General features: G+C 42.1%; 2 protein-coding genes across 6 annotated transcripts in view; one reads left to right on the top strand and one right to left on the bottom strand.

Annotated features, from left to right (window-relative positions):
- RTN4IP1 (reticulon 4 interacting protein 1) overlaps window positions 1–26112 on the top strand; it is a 61798-nt gene extending 35686 nt beyond the window's left edge. For 2 of the 5 annotated variants that reach the window (XM_047857842.1, XM_047857843.1), the window contains exons 7-9: window positions 2192–2375; window positions 6329–6421; window positions 14779–16104. In XM_047857842.1, the coding sequence (XP_047713798.1) occupies window positions 2192–2375; window positions 6329–6421; window positions 14779–14886 (385 nt within the window). In that variant the 3' untranslated portion in view covers window positions 14887–16104. Of the gene's footprint in view, window positions 1–2191; window positions 2376–6328; window positions 6422–14778; window positions 17441–20403; window positions 23174–25415; window positions 25525–25903 lie in introns of those variants that run through there. The other 3 variants (XR_007152026.1, XR_007152027.1, XM_047857841.1) reach the window with 3 other exon arrangements.
- CRYBG1 (crystallin beta-gamma domain containing 1) overlaps window positions 16184–27031 on the bottom strand; it is a 186230-nt gene continuing 175382 nt past the window's right edge. Inside the window, exons 18-22 of the mRNA XM_047857833.1 lie at window positions 25198–25337; window positions 22611–22734; window positions 22018–22176; window positions 20363–20525; window positions 16184–17948 (exon numbers count right to left, since the gene is read on the bottom strand). Coding sequence (XP_047713789.1) covers window positions 17860–17948; window positions 20363–20525; window positions 22018–22176; window positions 22611–22734; window positions 25198–25337 — 675 coding nt within the window. The 3' untranslated portion in view covers window positions 16184–17859. The remainder of the gene's footprint in view (window positions 17949–20362; window positions 20526–22017; window positions 22177–22610; window positions 22735–25197; window positions 25338–27031) is intronic.

Raw genomic sequence — 27031 nt, 5'->3', positions numbered from 1 at the left:
CAGAGGCTTTTCAGAGCAAGCCAGGAAAATGGGATTTTTTTGTTTGTTTGTTTGTTTGGTCCCCTGCTATGTCCCTCTACCTGGAACAGAGTAGTAACATATGGTAGATGCTCACTAAAAATTTGTGTAATGAATTTTTGAGGGAATCTAGGAGGAGAGCACTTGTTCAGGTAGAGATAACAGCAAATATAAAGGCCCCGTGTCAGGAACACACTTGGCATATTTGAGGAATCACACCGTTCCTTGCAGAGATCTTATCAGCTACTTCCTGCCTGTGTGTCAGGACCTAGGTCTCCCTGGGCCTCCAACAGCTGGCTTCTAGACAGTGGAGTTTCAATTGATCTCATGTCTTCTACTGCTCTAGTAATAGCACCATGAGACTAAGTCCAAGGACAGTCCATTCCCCCTATCTGCCTTACGTTTTATATACATTGGAATTTGTCACCAGAGAACGGAGAACCTGACAGATGGAAAGCTGGAGCACGCCCAGCCTGGCCCCCAAAAGTACACCACGGTTTGTCCCTCTGCGTTTTCTCACAGTGGTCTTGCTCCTTTTTGGTAAGGGGATCTCTCTAGCTTGCAGATGCCAGACTGTTACTTTGACTTATTTATTTTTTGACAGCTTCAGTTTCAGTTGATCTTTGTGACCTTTGCATGGAGTTTGGCCTTCGAATCCACCAAGAATAAAATTATTTCTCCTTTCAAATAGCAACTTTTTAGATCAAATCTTAGAATTTTGCAGTTGGACTTGAAATCCTTCAGTCCAACTCTGTCATGTTATAGTTGAGAAACTAGGGGGCAGAGGACTTTGGAGTTTTTGCATGCTCAAGGTCATGCCACTTGAGCAATAATGGGAGAGCTGAGTCCACAGCCTGTCTCTGGACTCCTTTTTCAGGCAGTGCCTATTCTATAATACCAGGCTGCCTTTAAATTTTATTTAAAATAAGTATTATGTTTGTCTATTCAAAATTTGGGAATGAAGTAGAAACTTAAACTCGTAAAAATAATTTACTGTTCTTTTCTAATGAGAAGAGTAGTTATCTAGTAAGGTCATTCTCTTATCCTTCGGTTTTTATTTGTCCTTCTTTAATTTGGTTCCATTTGAAAGGCAGGCTCAAGATCCACAAATTTGGCCAAAGCTGGTTTTAGAAGCTTTGATGTTTTATTTCATCCAGATGAATTTAAAAGGGAAAATGGATTTAAAACGGAATTCATTTATTAACTTGCTTAACTTCTAAGCATGCATTTTCTAAATAGATGTTTGTTTATACAGTATTTAAAAGCGTTATTGGGTTTTATCCCCTGTAAGTGGAATGCAGTGATTATAGCAGGTTTAGATCAGCTTTAAGAAGTTGAATATCTATCAGTTCCTAGAGATACCATAGGACTGGGTTTGGGGGGCATGCTAGAGCACAGTTGAAGACTGAGAGCAGATTGTTGATTTCTCCATACATTGTCCTGATGCTGTGCATGAAGCCAAAACATAGCAGTAAATTCCAGAAGATGAAGAGGATGGTACACAAGCAGTTTTGATATGGAGGGAATAAAAGCAAATCATTCTATGGGTGAAAACCTTTGCATGCTTTTCTTTCAAGTATTCAAATGCACTAATAAATACTTTGACTTATATTGGATAGATTGCTTTGCAGTTTCCCATAAAGCTTAGGTCAGGGTTTCTCAACCTTGGCAACCTTAGTTTCTGAACTACTGACATTTGGGACTGGATAATTTGTTGTTGTGAGCAGCTATTCTCTGCATTCTGTGTATATACATCATTCTGGGCTTCTAGGTGCCAGTAGCCCTTCCCACCACTTCCCCTAATTGTGACAACTAAAAATGTCTCTAGACATTGCCTAGTATGTCCTCTGAGGACCAAAATTGCCTTTGGTTGAGAACCACTTATTTAAGTCATTCTTAAAGTATTAGAAAAATGATATGATTTTACGACAAAGAACTAGCCACATTTGACTTATCTCAGCGGCAGGGGGTAGTCAGAGCAGACTAGTGGGTGTGCCCTTTTCTCCTTTGTCAAAGCAGCCCCCCCCTCTGCTGGATGGCATGCTGCAGTGAGGTTTGTGTACTGTCGCTGAAATAGACCCTATAGCTGATTGGCAGTGGGAATGAAGGGGAATGGAGCTGTAGTTAAAGACTAACAAGGATGTTTTGATTTGATTTTTTTTTTTCTGTCCAGGTTTGATTTCATTCTTGATAATGTTGGTGGATCCACTGAAACGTGGGCTCTAAATTTTCTCAAGAAATGGTCAGGAGCCACATATGTGACTTTGGTGACTCCTTTTCTCCTGAACATGGACCGATTGGGCATAGCAGACGGCATGTTGCAGACAGGAGTCACCATGGGTTCTAAGACGTTAAAGGTAGGGAGGACAGTCTTGGTTGATGTGAGCAAGCAGGCGCCTCATGCTTCTGGGAATTGGCTTCCACCTAGCCTCTTTTTTTTTTTTTTTTCCGTCTTGGAGGCAGCATGGCACAGCAGCTGATCAGATTCACATTCTGGACTCCACTCAATAGCTGTGTAACCTGCAAGTTACTTATGTCACTAAGCCCCAATGTCTTTACCTGTAAGATTAAACTAATAGGGTAAGGTATCTACCTTACCACGTGTTGTAAGGAGTAAGTGAGATAATCCATGTAAAGAACTTGGCAAAATGCCTAGTATATACAACACTCTTATTAAATGTTAACCTTCGTTATTAGCTATTACTTTCCGTGATTCCATCTGATATACCCTCTGCTCACTGTTATTAAATGTTAACCTTTATTATTAGCTATTATTACCTTTCGTCATTCCATCTGATACACCCTCTGCTTCCTTCTTGCCTATATGTGATGACCTTCTGTCTGTTTCACCAGTCTTAATCCATGCAGGCTCTTGTATATGAGGGGGGAAGCTTCATTAAGACTGTGTAGAGCTGGTTGTGTCCAGGGTAGTACCACTGGGTTATGCCGGTGATTTCTAGACTGGAGCTTTCAGACCTGTAGAGGTCTGTGGGCATTTTTTTGAATTTCAAAAACCTGAAGGAAGTTGTGTTCTTACTTTAGTGAGACCACAAAGGCAAATAGAACTATGATGCTTTTTCTGGAATTATATCAGCTTGTCCTAACACTGCACATCCCATGTGAATCAGGTAACTCTAGCTATTGATTACATTCTGGTCATTTCTGAGACTTGATTAGTCAGCCTGGCTCTGTCACTGAGGCCACTGTTACCAGAGCCATAAGAAGCTTTCTCACCCAATGGAACAAATCCAGTGTGTGGTGGGCCTTGAGGTTTAGTGCCCAGCAACCCTAGCTGCAGGACTGATGGCTGAGCTTGAGAGGGTGCTCCCTACTTAACATGATAGCATGTTGTCCTCACAGTGGGGACAGGCCTATATAGTGTCATGGTACCCGTTCTTGGTAATTCTAGATCAATGGCTTAAGGCTTAAAATCTGAATTAATATTGACATGGTGTAAGTGATAGGAGAAAAAAAGATAAATTCTATTTTTATTAATCAGACAAAATACTTCAGACTCAGGAAAAAGGCAGTAGAAGGTTGTGAGTCGTCATGCCAGGCTAACAAACACTGACCCATATTTAAGGAATGAGTGGCTCAAGGGCCATCTTTAGCTTCTTTATTCTTGAAATTAATTTGGGACATTTTAAGAGTGAACTTCAGGACTTTGGCCTCTTGAATTCTGTGTAGTAACTAAATAGGTAGAGGTATTAACTGAGGGCTGTGACCATGGAGTAGGAGGCCTGTGTGTGTGTGTAGTGTGAACATATGAGGCTCTGGACTCAGGCTCCTTCATTTTCACCTGATTCAGGCGGTGGCCGGAAACGGCGTCCGTGCGCTGCTTTGGTACATGGAGAAAAGAATCTTAGCTGTCCTTCATCTCTTCTTTCTCCTTTCACAAAACCCAGGCTATCCAAGTGGTTTCAAGATAGAAGTTAAACTTTTCTGTAAGATTTCACAGTTTGTACTTGAGTGAGACCTCTTACAAGCTAGCCTTCTGAGTGGTCCTCTGAGAGTAACACAAGCACTTTCTCTTTCCTCCTACTTGAAAGAGGATAGTGGTGATCTCCTGTGAAAACCTTTTAAGTAGTTTCTGATGTCCTCCTGAGAATGTGCACGGTTAAAGCCTCATTGTAATGCTCCAGACTCCTGCCTGCTTTGGTTTACTTTCTCCTATAATGGCCTGGAAAAAATACACAGACCCCTTAGAGCACAGTATAAAAATTCTGCTGTTGCAGACCAAAAAGTTTCACTTTACAGGCCAACGTGCTAGAAAGAATTATAGACATGAGTTTTTGACCGCTGTAGTTCCTTCTTTAAAACCCTCAACAGTTACCAGAATGTTTTAATTGTCTGAGGCCAGGCCTTAGGGAGAAGTACAGGAACGGATCTTTTGTGATTGTAGTTAACTTGGCCTTCTGTAAATTTAGGATGGTCTCAGTGCCTTCAAATGGTACTTTTTTTTCCTTCTCTTTAACTACATTTGCCTAGACCAGTGCCTCACAACTTCTTTCATGCTGTGACACCTGTAGAAAATTATTAGTGTTTGAATAGATACTGCGTTTGTTCTGGGCCAAGAGCAAACTACCTGGAGACGTGTGCCAGCCTGGGCTCTGCCTTGCAACCTGGAGGGCTGAGGTGACTCAATCTCGTCATGCCTATTTTAGGGTAAGATTGGCTTTGTTTGCATCCTGTGGTCCTGGGATAATTATTATTGATGACTCATTGAACTCTCAGAATTGTTCCAGGTTAGGTAATAAATTACAGGGTCATTCATCCAAACCAGTAAGCCATTCCGGGTACAACCATTGCAAAGCTCTGCCCAGACAGCAGCTTGCTTTTATCTGTCTTTCTATAATCTTTTTTTAAATTTTATTTTTTAAAATTTACATCCAAATTAGCATATAGTGCAACAGTGATTTCAGGAGTAGATTCCTTTGTGCCCCTTACCCATTTAGCACATCCCCCCTCCCACAAGCCCTCCAGTAACCCTCAGTTTGTTCTCCATATTTATGAGTCTCTTCTGTTTTGTCCCCCTCCGTATTTTTATATTATTTTTGTTTCTCTTCCCTTATGTTCATCTGTTTTGTTGTCTTTCTATAATCTTAAACTCTGATTTGTTATTGCCGCAATCTTTCCTCAATAAAGTTTGCTTTCAGCACTAGATAAGTATTTATTGAATAATAAATATAAATATTTATGCATATGATACCTTATGCGTATCAGGCACTTTACATTCATTCTCATTTAATCCTTCCAACAACCATGCGAGCAAGGTATCGCCATTCTTTAGTCCAGGAAACTGGCTGACCTGTGTTTAGCTTGACCTAAATAACACAACTGTTAAGTGCCTGAGCTAAAGGAGCAGGGGAGTCCCATTGCACTTGACAATTTCATGCCGTGGTAGTAGCTTCTGGCATGCTGAGGAAATGTAAGACAGAGGCCATTGCGGGGAGGGAGATAGCATGGTGCTGGCTAATCCTGTAAGTACCTCTGGATGGCTCTCATCTAATGAAGTTGAGTTGGGCAGGTCATTGAGGTATGTATCATAGAGAACCTCAGTTCACTTGTTATTTTGATAATGGCCTACCTTACCTTTGACATAAAGAATAACAATTAAAAGTGGGGGTTTGGCACTAAAGTGGTCACAAACCCTCTGGGTAGAAGAATTTTCCTTATTTTTATCTGGGGATGTATTGTCCCATAATCGATTAGGTGGCTTGGGACTTGTTATAACTGTAGGGGGAGACCCAACCGTGATGTATAATGAACTTTATGCTTTGTTTTGCCCTTAAAGCTGTCCTGTTCCTCTCAGAGCCAGAAAACTATCTGTGATTGGATTTCTTGTCTAAGATTATATTTTGGTGCCTTATTGCCCCTTAAGCATTCTTGAATTAGGTTTAAAAGCTCTTCTCTGTTGCCTCTGGGCTTTATTTAAACCCTAGTAGGGAAAGCGTAGAGGTCTTAGCCTCTAATTTCTCCTAAGGAAAAAATTGAGTGTGTAAGATTATTTAGACTATCATTTTAAGGACAGCTTTCCTGTGCTTACTTGCTTGTCATTCACAATTTAGCAAAAAAGCCTATGTTCATGTGGATACAGTTTGTTCATTCATTAATTTATTAAACATTAATGGAGCATCCATTCTCCATCAGTCACTGTGCTGTGGTGTTGGGCACACAGCTCACTGATTCAAAATGAATAGGAAATCAGTTTGTCTGTCTTAGTCATCCAGAAAATACTCTTCCCTAAATTTGCATTTAGTCAGATTGTATCCTTTCCTATATTTGACGTGTTTGCTTTTCTCCTTTTCAGCATTTTTGGCAAGGAGTCCATTATCGCTGGGCTTTTTTCATGGCCAGCGGTCTATATCTAGATGACATTGCAAAACTGGTGGACGAGGGAAAGGTACGTATTGCTAGAGCATCCCCTGGCATCTCCGTGACCTGCCCGCCAAGCCTGGTCACTGGGAAGGCTCCAGGGGTAGGCATGGTCTGTGCACATTCTGCTTTTATGTGGCCATGTGTAAGTGCCGTATTTTTGGTTCTGTCTCCATGGGAATTACAGATCTAGACTGCTACATTTAAAAAACAGTGACACAATCTGGTTCAACCCCCTTAGTTTACAGGTGAAGAGGCAGGCCCAGAGAGGATATGTGATTTTCTCAGAGACACTTAGTTAGATGGTTAGCAGAGCTGGAATCTACAGCGAGGCTAATAGTATTTTGGTAATGGTCCTGAAAAGATGGCACCACACGGGTCATCTGTGCACACACTTGGGAGTTGACAGTAGCACTGCTCTGGAGCTTCTATAGTCCAAGGGTGAGGCTGCTCTGGAGGTAAGCAGATTCCCAGATGAGCCAGGTGAACAAATACTGTGGAATCTCTACCCTAAGAGAACTGGACCAGAAGTCAGGTCCCAGGTCTCCTGTTCCCCAGCTAGTGTCACATGCTCAAAGGGCAAATAGCGGTATGTCTGAGGGTCAGTGGGCAGGACATCTGTGAGGACTGGTGGGGATTCTGGTGGGGACCACCGGTTGATGGTTCTGACTGCTTGCGTCTGTCCTGCATGGACTCTGGTGAAAGACTCCTGCTTCTAGTCAGATCATCCCTGTTTGGGTGTCCAAGGCCTTTTAGGACAGCTGTGGGTTCAAAGGTTCCTCATCTACCACTGTTTATTTTGAGTTTTCACATGGTCTTAACAGCTCTGACATTCTCTCTCTGGAAGAATAACCTGGAAGGAAAATTCATATTCTGGTGCTGATGTTTATGATTTTATTGAGAGACTATATGAAATTATAGGGTAGAGACCTTTATGTACCCTAGACGGTTGCGTGAGGTCATAGGTAAAATGATTTTCATTTTACAGATGAGAAAACTGGCTCAGAGAGATAAAGGCACATGTTTAAGTTTGCAGAAGTGGGACCAGAAGGCACACTTCCTGACTCCCAGTCCTGTGCTTTTCCTTCTCCGTCATTCAGCTGCATCCTTAGTGCTTGAGGCTGATCTGGGACCTTAGCTTAAGTTGTCTCGTTCTTGTCACTTTAAAATGGGCAGGAAAAAATGATGGAGCAGGACCAGCTTTACACTGTATGATCCATGCTGGGCCATTTGGAAAGAGCCCCTCAAGATGGGCTTTCTTGTGCTGGTACCTGCACACCACTTTGATTTTGGAAAAGAATGATTTTAGGACCTACTGGTTACTTTTTGTGCATTTAGTTTTTTTGTTCTGTTATAGCCATGGAACTATATGATAGAAAATGCCCTGCTACTGTTTCCCAGATTCTGTGGTTTCAAGATTACTTGCCTTTTCTCGGACTTCTAAGTCTTTGTGTGTCCTGGGTGGATGGTCTCAGCCTTATGACTGTATGTAAGTGCCTCTTGGTAGGGTTCTTCCCTTATCCCACAAGGATGCTTATTGCTAGGAAGAAGGAAATGAACAGTCATTAAATAATGTGGCCCATAGTTTTACACAGTCTTTCATGCGATTGGAGCCCCATTATTAGAGGGGTCCCCGTCCTCCAAAAGTGTACTGTACAGTTGTGCTTGTCCCAGTATCTGCGCCAGGCTGTCCACGTGCTTACCATTGCTTTTTTGTATTCAAAATATTGTGGCTCCCCCTCTTTCTCTCTACCTGGAAATTACTATTTATGCAACAGAGAAGAGAGGTGATTTGTGTATATGTAACTATTCAATTTGGCAGATAACTGGTAGAATGGCTAAAAGAGGACAAGGTAGAAATAAAGATGCCCTTGATGTGTCCTCAAACGAGGGTGAATGAGGAAATATTCTTTTGGCTTTTGATTCTTCTCTCTCCTGACCAGCGTTATTTGGGCTCAGGAGTCATTTCTGACAGTGAAGGACTCTGGGACTGTGGAAGTTGGTTTGTGACATTGGGTGCCCTGACGGGGTCAGCTGTGTTCTTGTGCATCCTGCATCACTCTGGGTGTGAGAGGGTGCCTGTGTCCATGCCGGGAAATTGGAGCAGGTAACAGAGCACGCCTACTTCTGTATTGTGTGGTTAGTGGAGAGTATTAAATTGAATGAGGACATTGAAGTTCTTCCAAGCTTTGGCTGAGCGTTTGGTGAATCTCATTGGCAGGTATCTGATAGAGGGACTGTAATTATCTTTTGACAGTGTGAAGCCATGAACCAAAAGAACCTGTCTTTTTAAAATACTTTTAAGTGTTTGAATACATAATACATTTACAAGGTTCAAAATCCGAAAGGTAGGAAAAGTTACTTCATGAAATCTTCCTTTGACTGCTTTTCCTCAGTCACTGAGATTGTCCTTGTCAGATACAGCCATTGTTACCAGTTTCTTGGGTATTCCAAAGATGTACCGTGTATCGACAGAGTGATAGAAAAGAATGATTTGTAATTACCACACCGAGCGTAACAGACTGCTACTGAAATTGTGCTTTATGTCTTACAGTTATTTTGCATTTTTTTCCTTTTTTCCTAAATACAATAAACATTTCTTGTTTTATATTATCCAGCAAGCTTTTTTGGGTTAGCATGCTCAAAGATTAGAAATAGGAAAACCTAGCACATGTCTAGTTTATTGTCTTCACCCCACCCCCTCGTCCTGCCACTGTGTCTCATTGAAGAGAGAGACCCCAAGAGATTATGTGACATGTTCAAGGGCCCAAGTCTCTTGACCTCCAGGACCATTCCTTCAACCACCCTTTGCTGTCAGTAATAGTTAAAAATCAATCAATCAATTTCTCATATAGTCTTCGTTGTTTTCTGCTTGTTCAAATAGTCATCTAAACATTTAGATTGGTGGAGTTTGAATTGTATCAACAAAGTCTTTCTGTATTTTTCAGTGTCTTTCAGGCCAGCAAGGAGGTTTTACGGCAGATTTTTTAGACTGTAGTCAGCTATTGATAAGAATGACTGTGCTTTCAGGAAATACATATATATATATATATATATATATATATATATATGTGTGTATGTATGTATTTGCTTGTGTATGCGTTTATTCATTTCCTATTTGCTGCTGTAACAAATTCCTATAAATGTAGTGGCTTGAAACCACACGAACTTACTATCTTGTAGTTCTAGAGGCCAGAAGTCTAAAATGGGTCACCAGGGCAGTGTTTCTTTTGGAGGCAGGCTGCAGGGGAGAATCTGTTCCCTTGCCTTCTTCAACTTCTAGAGGCCACCTGTATTTCTTGGCTCAGTCTTGCATCACTTTGACTTCCACTTCCGTCATCCTGTCTCCCTCTGACTAACTATCCTGCCTCCCTTTTCTAATGGCCCTTGTGATTACATTTGGCCCATCCAGATAATCCTGCCCATCTCAAGATCCTGAACTTAATCATGTCCTTGAAGCCCCTGTTGTCCTGTGAGTGATGATATTCACAGGTTTAGGGGCTTAGAATGTGGACATCTTTGGAAACCACTATTCTACGTACAGTGCATAAAGTATCTCAAAAGATACGAAAAAAACTTGAAATATTGGTTGCCTTGGAGGAGGAGAACTAGATGGCTGGGGCTGAAGTGTGGAAGGGAGATTTTTCTTTGTACCCTTTCATCTTTTTAACTATGTTTATCTGCACACATGTAGTTATTAAAGTTCTTTGATGTCATGTGCTTAACATTCACAGATTTGTTTAAGATCCTAGGTGACCAGCCAAGCTTCTTGACTGAGCAGTGAAAGAGATATCTCCGTTTATTTCTTTTAGTTAGCATTAGAATAGTTCCTATATAACTTATTAGAATTTAATTCAGAACATTTACTGAGGGCCCACTATTTTTACCTAGTAGGGTATGGAAATATGTGTTGGCCATGTTGAGTTACCTTCTGAACAATGATGTCCACTGGAACTTTCTGCAGTAATTGAAATGTTCTCTGCCTGCACTGTCCAATATGGTAGCCAGTAGCCACATGTGGCAATTGAACACTTGAAATGTGGCTAATCCTTCTGAGGGACTGGGTTTTTCATTTTATTTACCTTTGATTACTTTACATAGCCACATGCAGCTAGATGTTACCATGTTGGACGGTGCAGCTTTAGAGAAAAATGTAATAAGTTCTGAGGCAAGCAATTTCCCAGACCTTTCTTGAGATCTGTGGCCTTAGTTTAGCAAGGAATTACATTTTAAAACTTTAAGCTTCTTGCTTGCAACTGGATTTTTTCCCTCCATGGAGAGGATGTCATGATTAGGGATGGAATCCTGAGGACCGCTAGGAGAGAGTTCTCTTGCTGGAGAGGACAGGCACCTCATGGATCCCATCACCCTGCTGTTACTGCAGTCTTTCTAATGCAGCTGATTGTTTCTGTGGAGAAACGTAGCCAAGTTTCTCCTCTTCTGGCTGGAAGGAGTGCCTTTTCCAGTGGGACCTAGGGACAAGTCCTGGATACTTTCCAACATGGGAGCATTCACTCCTTTGGAGTGCACCCTCCATTAACCCTCCCCCACCCCCTTCTTACCACCTTTCTTCCTGCTTTGAGTTTTCTGGGACCCGAAAGTTCCAGAAATAGCCAGTCCAAGCAAAGCCCACTTCTTCCTTTTGTCTTCTTCATGTCTCCTTAGTTCAAGTCCCCTTCTACCTGGGAATATGGAATTTATCTAGAGGTCGCAGGGGCATACCTGTCTAAGAGTAGTGCTGGAACTGTGGCCCTGCCGCCCCTGCCTCCGGTCCCTAGTGCCGCACAGGTGTGTGGACTTGGATTTAGGGCAGGAGCCCTTAGGTATCCCTTGTGTCTGTCATCTGTTCATGTCTCTTCACACACCTCGCCTTCTGAGATCTGCAGTTTCTGTGCCCAGTGGAAGCTGAGATTGAGGGCTCAGGAAGAGGTGGCTGGATTGTGGCTCACGCCCCCCTCCCCAGACTGCACCCGTGCCATGCAGGATGCAGGACCCTCACTTTGGCTCCTGTGCTAAAAGCTCTGACCTGCATTAGCACTTAACCACTTGCACTCCGGTTTCCTAATCTATCCAACAGGCTCGCTCAGATATTTAGGTCCCTTTTAAGCTCTACCGTTGTGTATTTTAAGCTCTACTGTTGTGAAAATGGGGATTGAGGGGATACCTCTCTGCCTACTGTTCTGCCTGCAGAGATGGTGTCCTCCCTCCACCAGCTCTCCTGCAAAGGGTTTCTCTTTCCTCTTCCCCTCAAGGGGCGGAGAGTTTCTGCCTCGGAGACAAGGAGGCTTGCCCAGTAGCTGCAAGCAACAATATTCCGAGGCCACGCCAGGCAGTTGAGGTTCCCATCGTCCCTGTGTTCTCACAGAAGGGATGTCAGGCAGCAGGTGCCAAGTCCTGGGGTCTGGCTTTTACAGCCTTTGTGTAAGAAAGGTAAGGCACAACCAGGAGGGCCTGACTTTGGGTCCAAGACCAAATGAACGCTGCTGCCATGAGCGTCTCCCAGTCAGCTGCCGGCCCCGTGCATCTGCGTAGCGGGAAGTGTGGTGTGAGCCCACCCGCTTTATAACAGGGCTCCCTGTGCCGGCTGGACTATAGCAGTGTCATCACATAAATGTCCCCACCTCACTGGGAGTAACCTTTCTTTCCCCTCTCTGGATTTTGACTCTGATCTCTTTGTCCGTAACAAACAAGCATTCTAGGTCTGATGTGAGGCTATATGTAGACACTGCTCCATTATCCAGTTAATCTCCATTTGCTGTCACCTATTCAGCCAACAGTGGCATCTGCCTGCCTGTTGATCGAAAGCCTTTTTTTTCATTGTCACTTATGGGAACAGCTGAATGACTCATTATGGCCCAGTCAGCCCTCTGGGGTTATTCGGCACAATAGGCCTGACCAGCCAGATTAAAGTGTGCGGTCACTGCAGGCCGGCTGTGTCATCAGTTCGGGGTCTGTGTCTCCGGTCAGAGTTCTAAAGTGAGCATAGCTAGCCGAGCCTGGGCATTCGCTCTAGAGTTGAGCAGGTGGCTTCACGGTTCTCCCTGACCGACTGTAACACCGTGGCTGTGTTGCTTTTGTTGCCGGTGTTCAAAGCTCAGTGAAAAGCTGATGTTATTGCCTCCTTTCTTTCCTTGGTTTACCCTCAGGAGCCTGTTTTGTCTAGCTGCTCTGGGTTAGTGCCTAACATTTAGAGGGTAGACACTTGGTCAGTCTTTGTGTGATTCTGAATGAATGTGTCTGACACAAGTCAGGGATCCTAAGATTAAGGCAAAAGGCTGCGGGGATTCCCACTCCAGTGGGCACTAAACTCACCTGGAAAGCTTACTGAAAATGCATGGTCTCCACCCCACCCCACCCCCTAGAGATTCTGGCTTAGTTGTTCTAACTGGAGACCAAGGACTCTGAATTTTAAAGAATTTTTTTAACGTTTATTTATTTTTGAGAGAGAGAGAGACAGAACATGAGAGGGGGAGGGCAGAGAGAGAGGGAGACACAAAATCAGGAGGAGGCTCCAGGCTCTGAGCTGTCAGCACAGAGCCCGACACGGGGCTGGAACTCACAAACCGTGAGATCGTGACCTGAGCCGAAGTCAGATGCTCAACCGACTAAGCCACCCAGGCACCCCAAGGACACTGCATTTTAAGCCTGCATTCAGGTGGTTCCTTTTTAGGTAATGTCCCAGGGGCTTTAAAGAGAGTGATAGGTTCAGGAAGTTTCACGTGCGATATGCAGGAAACAACTTTAGTGCCTTCCATTTTTATTTACCAGAGGAGGCAGATAGGTTTCATTTGGGGAGCCAGCTCATGTCTGTTCCTAGTGACTGCGGAGTTGAAAAAGATTCCGAGGTCATGCTTAGCTTGCTGGGGAGGACTGTGGTTGTTAATCAGTAATGTCCCCAGTGTGGATGGGAGTGTACATGTGTACACGTGAAATTGGACAACTCATTTAACTCTGGGTCTTGATTTCCTCATCTGTAAATGGAAATAATACTGCTACCTACCTCATAATGTGGCCTTACGGATTAAATGGGGTAAAATCCATAGAGGGCTTAAAAGAGGACAATACATGCTGTTACTTCTGTCATGAGCTTATCGTGATTTATGAGTACAAAAGAATTTTAAACTCTTTGGAGAAGGGAACTTTTGGAGCCCAAGATACTCTCCTGGTGACAGGGCTATAAAGTTCACATGAGAGGAAACTACTTCAGATGCCTCTGAACCCCACGAGAACATATCTTTCTAGTAAAGTGTATGCACTGGCTTATGCCTTCTGACCCCTCCTCCCTGTCTGTGGAGCTGTGGGAGGCAGTCCTCTGAAATACCCAGTGGACAATTATTGATTTCTGCTGGAAGTTTGGAAAAGGAAGAGTTCGGTTGGATTTTTGCATCAGGAGAGAGGGTACTAAGTGGGACGTCCGTTCGGAAGGAGGTTGCTGGCAGTACTAACAATACAGTAAACAGAACCAGCAGCATTCCCGCACTTCTGAGCTAGCCGAGGTGGCTTTCCTGAACATTCTAACCAGCTGCTCTGCCATTTGGCAAACCCTCTCAGGACAGTTCCACCCCGGACAGTTCTCCTGAAACCCAAAGAACCCACGTAAGATTCTTGCTTCCCAGTTATCTTAGTGGTTTTCACCTAGGTGACATTTATTAAGCGCCTGTCCTGTGCCTTACATTGCGCTGAGTGTGGGGGCTGGTGTGCAAAAGAGGTGGCCTGTGCCACAGGTACTGTAAGCTTGGGCTGATAGGCCAAACATTTAACACATTATAAAAAAGAATCTGCCCTTATTCTGTACACTGCCTACAAGGGGGCCACAGAGATACATAGAGCAAAACCTTGGGATGCCCCGTTGGGTGTTTACCCTACCCAACAGAGTGGCTGAGACGAATACGCAGTTGTGACGGGCAGTCTGTGTGGAGGGCCATCCAAGTTCCATAGCAGTTCCAAGAGAATGTACTGCAAACTGGGGGGGTCGGGAAGGGTAGTGTGAGACCTGGGCTGGGACGGTGGTAGAACTGACAGAGGGGCACCAATTCCCATTGTTCAGACGGTGATGAGTCGGCCATTTTGGGAAAGTGTGGAGTCTGTATGCGGGCCGAGGTTGGGATGGGGGTGGCCTTTGAATGCGTGGCTGGGAGCTGTGGAAGGGCTCTGCATAGGAGAGTGACACGACCCAGCACAGCTACCTTCCAGGGATGCAGTGAGGCAGGAGAAAAGACAGGAGTGGGGCCGCCGTTGTGGCGTGGTGGTCAGCTCCTCATCTAGGTGCGTGAGACAGAACCGGGAGACTGGCCTCAAGGGACGTGGTGAGGACACCGTTGACCCATCTGCCTTGAAAACCTACATCTTTCCTCCCCTCCAATCAACTTCTTTTGTGTCTTACAGATTCAGCCAGTTATTGAAAAAACCTTCCCTTTCTCTAAAGTTCCAGAAGCCTTCCTGAAGGTAGAAAGAGGACATGCGAGAGGAAAGACTGTAATTAATGTCATTTAAATAAACTCTCAGTTTGGTGATTATTGGCTCTTATTCGGTGAGTGCCTCTCAGCCCCAAATTTCTAGTAGCCATCACTTTCCAGATTAGATGATGAGTTCCGTGATACGCGTTTAAAAATACAGACACCTATTTGCCAGTAATTTCTTGTTCTTTGAACTAAGCACAGAGAGTCCTTTTCTAGCCATACCACCACCCTCTCTGCACATCCCTGCTCGACATCCGTGCATTCTTGTTTGCCGAGAGGTCCTCTGACCCAAGCACCAGGGACACACGAGTAAGGAAGACATGACATGAAAATATCCACACTTGGACTTGTCTATAAAGTCAGCGAAAATTGCATTGTTTTTTTCAAGCTGTTTTTCACACCAGATTTGCACGTTGTTGTGGCATCTTCTGTCCTAGTAGCTCAAAGTCTTTTATTAATGTTTGTGAGATACTAAAACTTTTGGCATATGGGTGGAGGGCGGCATGAAGAGCGTAAAGCTACTTCTTAAAAAAGTGCTCACTGATGAATCCAACTGGACAAGGCTTCTTTTGCTTTACTGTGGTCGTAACCACCCTCAAAGTTGTAAATCTCTTAGGGTCACATATAAAAATCTAGCTGATTTGGTTGTTTAGTCTCAAGAAAATGGAAGGTGATGGTAAAGTTTCTAACTTTTTAAAACCCTTACATTTAGCATGAGGGCTAGGCCTCTTTCACCAACTAAAACATGCTCCTCTGAGGACTTGTCCGTGGAAATTGCAACCCTTCTCCAGTTTCTCACCTTAAATGCCTGTACTTAGTTATCTCGCCAATAAGCCCATTGCAGCTTTTGAATCTCTAGTCTGTGACCTTCATTCAAGGTAAGTGTTTATTTCCTGTGGCATTCCTCCTCGCTCCTGCACCTTAGATACTAAGCTTTTAGCTTTGGACATGGACTTGAGTAACCTGATACTCAGTCTGTGCCTATTACACACTCATTTGGTAACACTGGATGAGGGCTTTTCTCTGGAATTGCTGGTCTCACCGGCCCAAATACATTTTAAGAGAAAGAAAGTGGTGTTCTCGTCAGTACTGGCCATTTCTGACTTCCGTGTGAACAGTCCCAGCACTCTTCTTGAGGGCGCCGGGGTGGTATAGCGAGGGGAGGGAAGGCCTCACTTACCCTCATGTCCTCTCTCTTCACCAAGGAGTCTGGAAAGAAACTTTCCCCCGCCGTTATCCAGCACTGCCTCCTCTCCGCAGTCATCTGTGCCTAATCTGCCCCGGTGAAGCGTTGAAAGGGCTACTGCAAGGACGCTCGCACATCTCCTCAATACAGTTAACCAGAAACCAGTTTATTCGAGATAAATTCAAAACAGGCTACTGCAACATGACCCCAGCACACTGTAGTGATCCGCACGGAGGCCTAAAATCGGAACTCCACATCATCTAAGAACAAGACCTGTTGGCAGCCGTTGGACATGTGCAGGTGTTCCTTTAAAACCCAAGATAAGCTACTGACCACAAGTGCCTATCCAAGCCTCCAGGGAGGAGCAATGGTTAGGAAGTGGAAACACTGGAACAGATAAAAAGGAAATGAGATTTGTTCTTCCTGTGACCAGAGCACCAGTATTATTAACAAGGATAATGAAATATGGACAAAAGGGGGAAGAGTCTATCCAAAGAACGTTCAGCAGTTTTGTTCAAATGAGAATACACTGTTTGAACCTATGGGTCCGTGTATTGTCAGCAGTTAAACTATTTCATTTTTCATTGAGATGCTGCATTTTAGGGTTTTCAGAGTTCTAAAATTTGACCAGCGTTGCTTAAGGCCTCCTTTCGTTCGCGTTTGGGAGAGAATTGCTGGTCATCATCTTGTAGCCTTCCACCTCTTTTTACCGCTACCAGAAGGCAGTGGCCGCACTCCATGCAGGCCTTGTGCCAATGCAGCGGGATAGGAAGGCAGGAAATTAGGCTAAAGACTTGAGTTTAGCGAAGGATTATATAACATTTACTTCAGAACTAATCGTAGATGAGAGGATAGGCTAGTAAATTAGGTCACGGTAACACTGTTCCGTAGCATCTGTAAGAAAAGCATTAAACACCACTTATTTGTGACATTCTAGGCCAGCCCACAAGTGGGTTAAAATAATCCAAATCCTGCTAATGTTAGCAGACCTGACAAGAAATCTTATAAATTTATTAACTTTTAGTACTAAGAAAATAGTATTTTGTTTACTTAGTTCCTTAAAGTGTCATATAAGTCTTTCCCCACTTTGCTATAGAGCATAATTGATACAGAAAACAGTAGGACCAAAATTATTGGCCTGATATTTCTTCTCCGATGCTAAACAATCTTCTGCCTTACAAACTCGAGCTTTTCTCATTCCCTTTACTTTTTAATGTTTTTTTTTGTTTTGTTTTTTTTGTTTTGTTTTTTTTGAGAGCGTGTGAGCAGTGGAGTCTGGGAGACAAAGTATCAAAGTGGGCTCTGTCCTGACAGCAGCAAGCCTGATGCGGGGTTCCAGCTCATGAACCATGAGATCATGTCCTGAGCTGAAGTTGGATGCTCAACCGACAGAACCATCCAGGTGCCCCTTATCCTTCCCTTTGAAGTGTAAGAGATTTGTAGGCCCACAAAGTATATTCAAGTCTGTTCCTGTTCTCTTCTGTCACTATCTTTGGAAATAATTTAAAATGTACAGAGTCTTGATATAACATTTTCTAAAAACACCCAAAAGCTGCTATTGAGGCAACCTTTTTAAGCAGCTGCAGAAAGGAAATGAAAGAAGGACAAATTATTGGTTTAAAACTCATTATATAGTCTTTTGAAAAGATGAGACATAGTCCAGGTCATGGCAGTGTCATTCAAGCGTGGATTTAGAGTTACTGAAGAAGGAGCAAGTCCACTTTCCTCTTGGCTTGTCTGTTACCAGTCTTTTTTTTTTTTTTTTTTTACACGTAGCTGGAAGACCTCCAGAAATATTCCTCCTGCATTCTTTATTCAGGTTTATAGGACCATGGCTTCCCAGACTTGTGTTAACTTCTCTTTGCTGACAGTGTTGAGGATGATGTGATTTTGGTCATACTGTGTACCCCCTGAAAGAAAGAAAAGGCACATAATAAAACGAAATGGTGTCTCTGGGAAAAAAACCAGGGAGGAAAGCCCTGGAACACATCCCTGGGCAAAGAGGGTGAATTACTGTTGGGTGTGTTAAAATCCCATCATAGGAGCACCAACAGCTCCTTCTCCTACTTGAGTCTTAAAAGCTAGTCCACAGTTACTCTTTAGATGTCTGAAACGGGGGTGTATGTGTGGGCATGTGTGGAATGGAAGAATCTAGAGAAGGGAAAAGGAAGAAAGAGATTGTGAAATATATTCAATGGTGGGATCATGGGTTTGAGATACCAGCGAGGAAAAAAGGCAGGCTGGAAACTAGTGGAATTGTCAGATGGAACATGTTTTACATGAACAATGAAAAATGGCTTCATGAGGGCAGAGGGGAAGTGGGACCGACAGCCAGATACAGGGACAGGGTAACACTCCTACCACTGGGAACTCACTTGGTGTATGAAGATTCATAGCACTTGAGATGCTGTGTTCAGTACTGTAAAATTAGCATGGTCTCCGTAAACTCCCTTTCACCGGAATGTAAGAATATTTTCCAAGGGTGCCTACTAGATATTTAGATACTTCCCCATTGAAAGAAGAGGCCATGAGGCCATTTTTAAACATGAAAGTGTTGTCTGATTTCTTTTTTTTCCCAGTGTGGAATAAATACCTTCAAATACCTTATCCCTTTTTAGCGTAAGTCTCTGCAGCAAGGTCCTATCACCATGGACTCCATCGAAATAGAAATCTGTTCGTGTAGATGTGAGGCAGTATGACTGGTATTGAAATCTATTGCATCCTCAGGCCAAGAGGAATTAAATGTTCTTATTCTCTTTTAAGCATTTACAAAATATCAGTCTAAATTTTCAGACCTTCTGGATCTCTTGTAAGAGGAGTATAATATCATCATTGATAATCCAGAGCCTCTGCACATCTAGGTGTTGCACAGAATATAAGAACAAGGTACCTGGGACCTTTATAAGTTTGTAGTGGGAGAAAAAGAAGTTACCACCACCACCAAATCCCACTGTCTCCATTAAGACACACATACTATATATTCCTTTGAGATTTGGGGATGTATGAAGATCACAGTGTCGTCTTGTTTCATTAAGATTATGGTATATTAACATTCTTTTTGTGTACATTACCTAATTAGAATCATGAAGACTAGAAAGTCCTTGAGAAAGGACGTAGGAAGAATTGAGATCATACCAGACTTTCGATATTTTTAAAGCAAGGAGGAATCCTCTTCCAATAATAATACTTGCTGTCTACCAAACGACTCCCTCCCCAGATATCAGGAGATATAGGTTACAAGAAAGATGCTTGGTCTGATAAGTATTAGGGCAATGTTAGCAGGTAACAAATGGCTCCACAGCTGTAGCTAATGAAAATCCTAGTCTATTCGTGTACCAGAGAGGTATTTGTATCTCCCTTGCACAGGACGTGGGCCGTGCGGTTGTACTCCTTCATGTCCACAAGATGGCACCACTCTCCCATATTCTGAGAGATTTAAATTTAATGAGGCAAGTGACTACTGCATCTGGCTACCTTAAGTAGATATACTGAGAGTTCACAAACATACTCAAGAGACACTGGACTAATTTATAATGAATTTTAGGAAGGGACCTTGGAGCTTTAAAGCAAAGACCTACGGAGGAAGCTCCTAGAGTCCCACATTTCTTGTCAAGACTAGAAGCCAGGCATCCTTATTCCTTGTTGACTGCCACTGTAGCAAGTGGGAAAACAAATCCTATGGAGCTTCTAGAATGTACGCTCTCTGAAGCCAAGCATTTTTCTCCCCTACTTTGGTACCCATATCTAGCAAAGAGTCTGCCACATACTGGGTGCCCAATAAAAATACACGTTAAGAGAATAAAAAACGCTCGATGAGACTAGCTCATAAAGATTACAAAACTGATCACATAACAAACATGATTCTATATTTTTCAAAAGTTTCCAATTTAGTCACAGTTCTTTGATTTTGAAACTATCTTGTAAAGTTGATACATGCATGTGCATGAGAATCCTCCACTCTACTTGCGGAATCAGGGCTTTTTGTGATTTTTAATCTAACACTGTTACAAGAAAACAAAACAAAAAAAGACAAATAGTTTGAAATCAGCCTAGGTCTGCATTCCACCAAGGCACTTCTGGGTAGGAGATGATTAACCTCTCTGACCCTCACTTTTTGGACTGTAAAATGGGACAGGAGGGCATACCACGGGGCTCGCAGGGTTGCTCTAGAGACGCCCTGAGCTCAGGTAAGTAAAGTGTTCAGCATTCAGCACAGTGGCTGGTGCACAGTATGGGATCTCTCACTATGCTCATTTTCAAAAGTAAAAGCTAGATCTTTAGTTGAGTACAGACAGACACAACAGAGAAAATAAATAATTCTTACCTTTGACATCTAAAACTAAATTTGGTTTCAACTTGCTGTAGATTCTGCCATCCGACTTCATGCTCCAGAACTGACTGTCGACATTCTGGTCAAGGGCCAGGCCCAGTTTGGAGCCTGAGGTCACGAGGCTCCCCACGATTGTCAGGCAGCAGTCTTCTGCTATCTGCTTACAGACAGATAAGACTGCTTAGAGGTGAGACACATTCAAGGATCGTGATCAGTTCTTGGCTCAAAGTGATTTTTAAAGTTGTCTTAGTTGTAGTTTCATTTACCCCACACGAGACACTTTCGCCAGAGGAACTGGGATCAAACAACAAATACTTATGCCCTCACTTCAGATGACACGAGTGCCAGAAAGTTCAAGATTTCTCCCCTTTGTAAGGGAAACCTTAGAACATTTTTCCCATTCAGAAATGACAATGATGTGAGGCTGGGTCTGTGGCTCTATCTCCCCTGGCCTAACCATCTCTGCTTAGCCTGACCCTTCTGGAATGTGACTGCATTTCTAATTTGAAAGGCTGCTATAACACTGAAGTGGCTAAAAAGGGCATTTTATCATTTTAAAACATGAAATTCCAGTTATTCTCTTATCTTTCCTTCATGAGAAATGTCCAATAAACATTTCTAAGAAGACATGTTATCCAACTATAAAAAGAGAGAAAGAATAAAATACAAATACAGTGAAGTATGTTTTCATGCAAATATTTTAAGGGTCCTTTTCAAAAACAAATCTATCCTTTATATATAAACAGTGTGTGGCAATCCTGTTCATCTGACATGAACACATACTGCTACAGAAAATGCTTATGAAAACTATATATTGAGATTAAAAGTGTGGTAATCTAGGATACTTTATCTCACAGTTAAATAACATCACCAAAATGTTTATTAGAAATAACTGCTGAAAGGCAGTTTTCTTGAATTGTTTAAGATAAAGCAGAAGTTGGCTTTTTAAAAATCCCTTCTAAATTCCAGCTACTTCTGTTTCTCAGGCTATTTCTTCTGTGCCTGTCTAAATACGACTTCTGCTTGCTGAAAGGATGATTCTCCCTCAAGCACAACAGACTCAATTAACAAGTGGTCCTTCTGCTGACTCATGGGGTACCGAGTTAAAAAAAAAATTGGGAGCAAACAGTCAAGCCCATAAAATCAAGGAGTTAAAGAGTATCTACAACAGAAGCATAAGCTTCTCTAATAAAGTCTTACTACATTCAACTTTTTAACATCTAGTATGGCAGGAGTGATGCAAGAGGGAGATGGGCCATTATCTACTTTACAAGGTGTGATAATTAGGAAATGGACTGTCTTGTACACAGGGCATTATCTCTTCACCCTAGTCTGTGGGGTCCTCCAAAATCAACCAATCAAGAATGATTTGCCATAGTGCTGGGGCTTATTGAAAAAAACTATAAAAGATCGAGGAAATAGGGGAGAATAACCCAGACACTCCCTTTTATTACTATATAAAAATCAAGTATAAATACAAATACTCCATCTAGGATAAGTTCTAGATTTACCTCGCATTTTAAGTTCCTTGATTGGTTCTATCAGCTAAAAAATACTTTCATGAAAACCCTTCTAATTTATTTACGAAAGTGCTCAGGAAGCATCTACTTGAAGAAAGATGCTATTTACAAACACTTGTCTAAGCTCACCCTGCATTTGATGCATCCTTCTTGGTAAATCCAAATCTGATCATCAGCACCAACATCTTCCATGACCTGTATTCTGAGAAGCTTCAGATCCTCTAAGTTTCCATTGGTGGACATGAATAACCCTGTTGCTTTGTTTCGAAGTCTGAAATAAATTCGTTTCTGGAAGACAGAGACCCCAGCGATAGTCATCTATAAGTTGTACTGTTAGAAGCACAGAATAAGCATTAATAGAGGCAGAAACCAAAGTGAGGTTGGATTAAAGATAACTGCTCTCCACAAGAGTCTCAGAGGGTTTAGGATCTTCTCAATGCAGAGTCTGTCAGAATTTCAAAATGCCGGGGGCAGGGAGCCTGCCTGTGGACAGCCCAGGGCGTGGGACCCGCCATGTTTTGATGTTGGGTGTGGTAGCATTTCTGAAAGCCGTCACAACATTTTAGCACCAGAAACAGAGCCCAAATTTAAAGGAGTGGGGGGCGCAGAGACCAAGGTTATACTTCAGTTTTATACCGAAACTAAAAGGTTGAATTATGTTTACGATAAAAGGTAAAGATTGCAGAGAAGAATACTCAAAGTCTAGAAAAGGAATAAAGTACCTGAGCAAAAGGTCGTAGAGAACCTATTTGGCGGCAGCCACTGAATTCATACCAATTTGGGACTTCTGCTGGTGACAGTAGGAACTGCCGACCCCTGTAATTGCCATATTCATAAGTAACCCATCTGGGAAAAAGAAGTGGAAAACCACAGTAAGCGGCAGTATCCCTTTAACAGTTGCCCCTGATTATATTTTTATAGTGCTTCCAAGTTTTACACGGAGCTTTATACTTTAAATATACATTGGGAGAGAAAAAGAAACTATTTTCTAAAACACTTAAAGCACCTACTTATTGACAAATAGCAAATTCTTGGTACATGAGTATGCCACAAAGATCCATTTTTTTTTTTTTAATGTTTATTTATTTTTGAGAGAGAGAGAGACCATGAGTGGGGAAGGGCAGAGAGAGAGAGACACAGAAGCGAAAGCAGGCTCCAGGCTCTGAGCTGTCAGCACAGAGCCCGACACGGGGCTGGAACTCACGAACTGTGATATCATGACCTGAGCCCAAGTCAGATGCTTGACCTACTGAGCCATCCAGGATCCTATCTTGAAGAGAAATAGGTAAGTTTTTCCTCTAATAGGGCAATGAAATTCAGTCCTTTTTGCAAGATTGCCCTGTACCTCCTATGAGGTTTTTGTAAAACCTTTTCAGTTGTAATAATCTTATATTTAAATAGTTACTATTTGTAAAGTTCTTATTAGTGTGTGGCACATGATAAGTATTACATAGGGTTAAGTAAAAATAATAAAGCTTTGTTTAAAATGGGTATGGGGTGCTGGGAGCTTGGTTGGTGGAGCATCCGACTTTTGATTTCGGCTTGTGTCGTGATCCCAAGGTTGTTGGATCAAGTCCCGCATGGGGCCTATTTGAGACTCTCTCTTCTCTCTCTCTCTTTTGCCCCGCCCCCAGTCATGCTCTTGCTTTCTCTCAAAAAAAAAAAAAAAAAAAAATATATATATATATATATATATGTAAAATAAAATAAAAATAAAACGGGTGTAATCTTCCTCAATCCAGAAAACTGAAGATTCTCTGGTCTCTTCCACCTGAAGATGCTAGTGCCCACCCCCGAAGAAGTTAAGGTCCTGGCACACGGCATGCAAGCAACCCAGCAACCCTCTTCTCTGGCTGATCTATTACATCAAGGAAGAGTGTCCTCTACTTTTAGTCCTGGAACTTTAAAATGTCATCGTCTTAGTCATTTTATCATAAAAACAAAAAATTAAAACCATTTGGGGAAAAAAAAAAATCACCCATAATTCTACCACAGTAATAATCTACAACTGTTTTGTAAATAACTGTCGGCCCTTCCAACACTGATGCATACAGGGAGGCCATACCTATTGTTTTTATGAGGGAAAGAAATTTACTTTCTTATAAACATTATGTTGGTAGTCCTTGCTCACTTTTATATCTTAATTTCAAAATTGTCGTAATGTGAGAAAAATCTTCCCATGTTGGCCTTTAATCATTGTACACAGCATCTGCTATCAATTTCTGGGTAAAGAAAATCCAAACCCTTACTCTAAAACCAAAGGACTTGGTCTTTCAAAGGGAGAAGAAAAATCAGCTTCCTTTCTTACTTGCTAAAAAAAAAAAGTGCTTAATGTGTTTACTGAGCACTGGTTTGCAAAGCATTCCCCTAGGAATTTGAGAGTACCCAAAGACAAAGTCCTTACCTTAAGTAAATTACAAATGTGGATGAAAAGATGAAATCTACCTGACACAAGGCTTTTCTCAATAGGAAAAATATATTATGAAGGTACATAATTATTAACCCTTACAGAAAATAGGAGGATAAGAGGTTATATTTCAATTTGTTTAAGGTAGCACAGGATAGAAAGAAATGTGATCAAACCTAATTAAAAACAATTTTTTTGAACAATTTTTTAAATTTTTTTAAACTTTTTTTTTTCAACGTTTTTTATTTATTTTTGGGAAAGAGAGAGACACAGCATGAACAGGGAAGGGGCAGAGAGAGAGGGAGACACAGAATCGGAAACAGGCTCCAGGCTCCAAGCCATCAGCCCAGCTGACGCGGGGCTCGAACTCACGGACCGCGAGATCGTGACCTGGTTGAAGTCGGACGCTTAACCGACTGCGCCACCCAGGCGCCCCTGAACAATTTTTTTTAATGTTTATTTTGGAGACAGAGCATGACTGGGGGAGGGGCAGAGAGAGACACAATCCAAAGCAGGCTCCAGGCTCTGAGCTGCAGTATAGAGCCTGACATGGGGCTCGAACCCATGAACCTCAGCTGAAGTTGGACACTTAACTGACCGAGCCACCCAAGCACCCCTTAAAAAAAATTTTTTTTTAATGCTTTACTTATTTTTGAGAGAGAGAGACAAAGTACAAGCAGGGGAGGGATGGGGAGAGAGGGAGACAGAATCCACGAAGCAGACTCCAGGCTCAGAGCTGTCAGCACAGAGCCTGACATGTGGCTCGAACCCCGTGAACCACGAGATCATGACCTGAGCTGAAGTCGGATGCTTAACCGACTGAGCTATCCAGGTGACTCTGATCATACCTAATTTTAAAAATCAAATATCGTATTGAATAAACAAGTAGGTAACTCACTTACATGCCACCAATCACCTGAACAGAGCGTATCTGTGTGTTGAATCCTAGGGATCGGAGATTAACTATTTCTGAATTAAGTTCGATCTTTTTTCCTTTGAAGCCTTCTCTTTCAAAAAGAATAATTGTTGGTTCAGAAAATTCCTGTATAGGAACAAAAACAGTGTTCCGTTACTCATCTTTGATAATAATTCAAGCTTACATGGAAATATCTTGTTAAAGGACAAATTACAAGCTCTGGCCAGGCTTGGCCTTTCCCTGGAGGTCTGGGTGTTCATGCACTCCGAAGCTAAGGAGAGGACAGGCAGGCAGTTTTCTACTACATGGAAAGGTGGGTAAATATAACAGTGTTTTAAAGCTGTTATGGATATGTGTTTTAGCTGTTATGGATAACTGTTTTAAAGCTGATATGGAGGGGGCCATATCCTAGGCACAAAGGAATGGGTATATGTATTGAATCAACACTTGTAATGAAATTTATTTTCAATTTTGCCATTGTTTATTAGGGAAAAGGAGGGGCTGGAAAGCCATGGACATAAATGGTGAGGGTCAGAGGACTATGGCTGTCTTTGGGGTCTAGTGGTAACAGTGGTAATTACCTAATCAAAGAAACTTCCCCTTGTATGCATTTTCAAATGTCTTTTTTGTTGTTGTTGTTTTGTCAATAAGACAACGATTCTTTATACTCATGCTCCCAAACTTTCCTATAGGAATAATTGTTAAAAGGAGAGAAAAAAACCAGTGTGGAAGCTGCATGTTCAAGCCATCATTTTAAAGAGGACAAGGGCACAGAAGTCCATTCATTTTCAGAAAATAAAAAGCAGATTATGCTTGTTTTTCAAATCACAGTTTGAAACTGACCCTAGTCTAAGCTCTAATGATAATAATCCTAAGATCATAAATAATACATCAAAAATTACCTACCTGCTTAAAGTTTTGTGGTTAGGGTGTGGTAACTTACTGCTCCATTGATGTGGATGTGCCCTGACATGTACAAAGATTTCTGCCGACCAGTAAACAGAGCAGATTAGTGTGTAGAGGTGGTTTGTATAGTGTAGGAATTAGGTTATATAAAATATACTAGAAGGAAATGATGTAGGTATCACAAGTGGCTGAGCATATCCACCAAGTACTAGGTGAAGGAAGGCATTTGGAAACGCAACGGCAGTGGGTTTGGTTTTTTTGTTTTTTGAAAATATATTTGGAGATAGCTGTTAGAATTCTAGGGTGGTTAAATACCAAAGTTTTAGATATTTCACTGTAAGTTAGTGAATCTTAAACACCATACCATGTTTCACTGATACTATTTTCACATCTAAAGAAACGGTCAACATTTTAGTTATTTGAACAGGCAGGGAGGAGATAAAGCCATCTCCTGTATGTTCTTTCTACCTGTAAAACTGAAGTCACCAATGACATATGTTTTAAGCTTTTTATAAGAGATCAGCTACAAAAAAAAATTAACAAATATTTCCAAAACTACAGACACACCCAGAGTTGAACAATCGGAACATTATCTCGCTGTTTTATTGTACTGAATATTGCTTTAGCTACATCAAAAATTAAAGGTTTCTATGCAAAAAGGGGCACCATAATCTAAAGGAGCACATGTGTGATAAACTGGGAGAAGACGTGATTGCAAATTTCTAAGACAACAAAGCGATAGATTTAAAAACTATGAAGAATTTCTGCAACCCAGTGACAACAAAAGATACAGAAAACTTAATAAAGAGTTTGGCAAAGGATATAAAAACGGACTATTCACTGAATAGAAAATCCAAATGACTAGTGCAGGAGATACTGGTGAAACATAACACAATGAGAAAATACTTTCTACC

Source organism: Prionailurus viverrinus, chromosome B2 (genome assembly GCF_022837055.1).
Source record: "Prionailurus viverrinus isolate Anna chromosome B2, UM_Priviv_1.0, whole genome shotgun sequence".
Taxonomy (NCBI): Eukaryota; Metazoa; Chordata; class Mammalia; order Carnivora; family Felidae; genus Prionailurus; species Prionailurus viverrinus.
The sequence above is the reverse complement of the archived record's forward strand: the minus strand, read 5'-3'. Positions and strand labels throughout refer to the sequence as shown.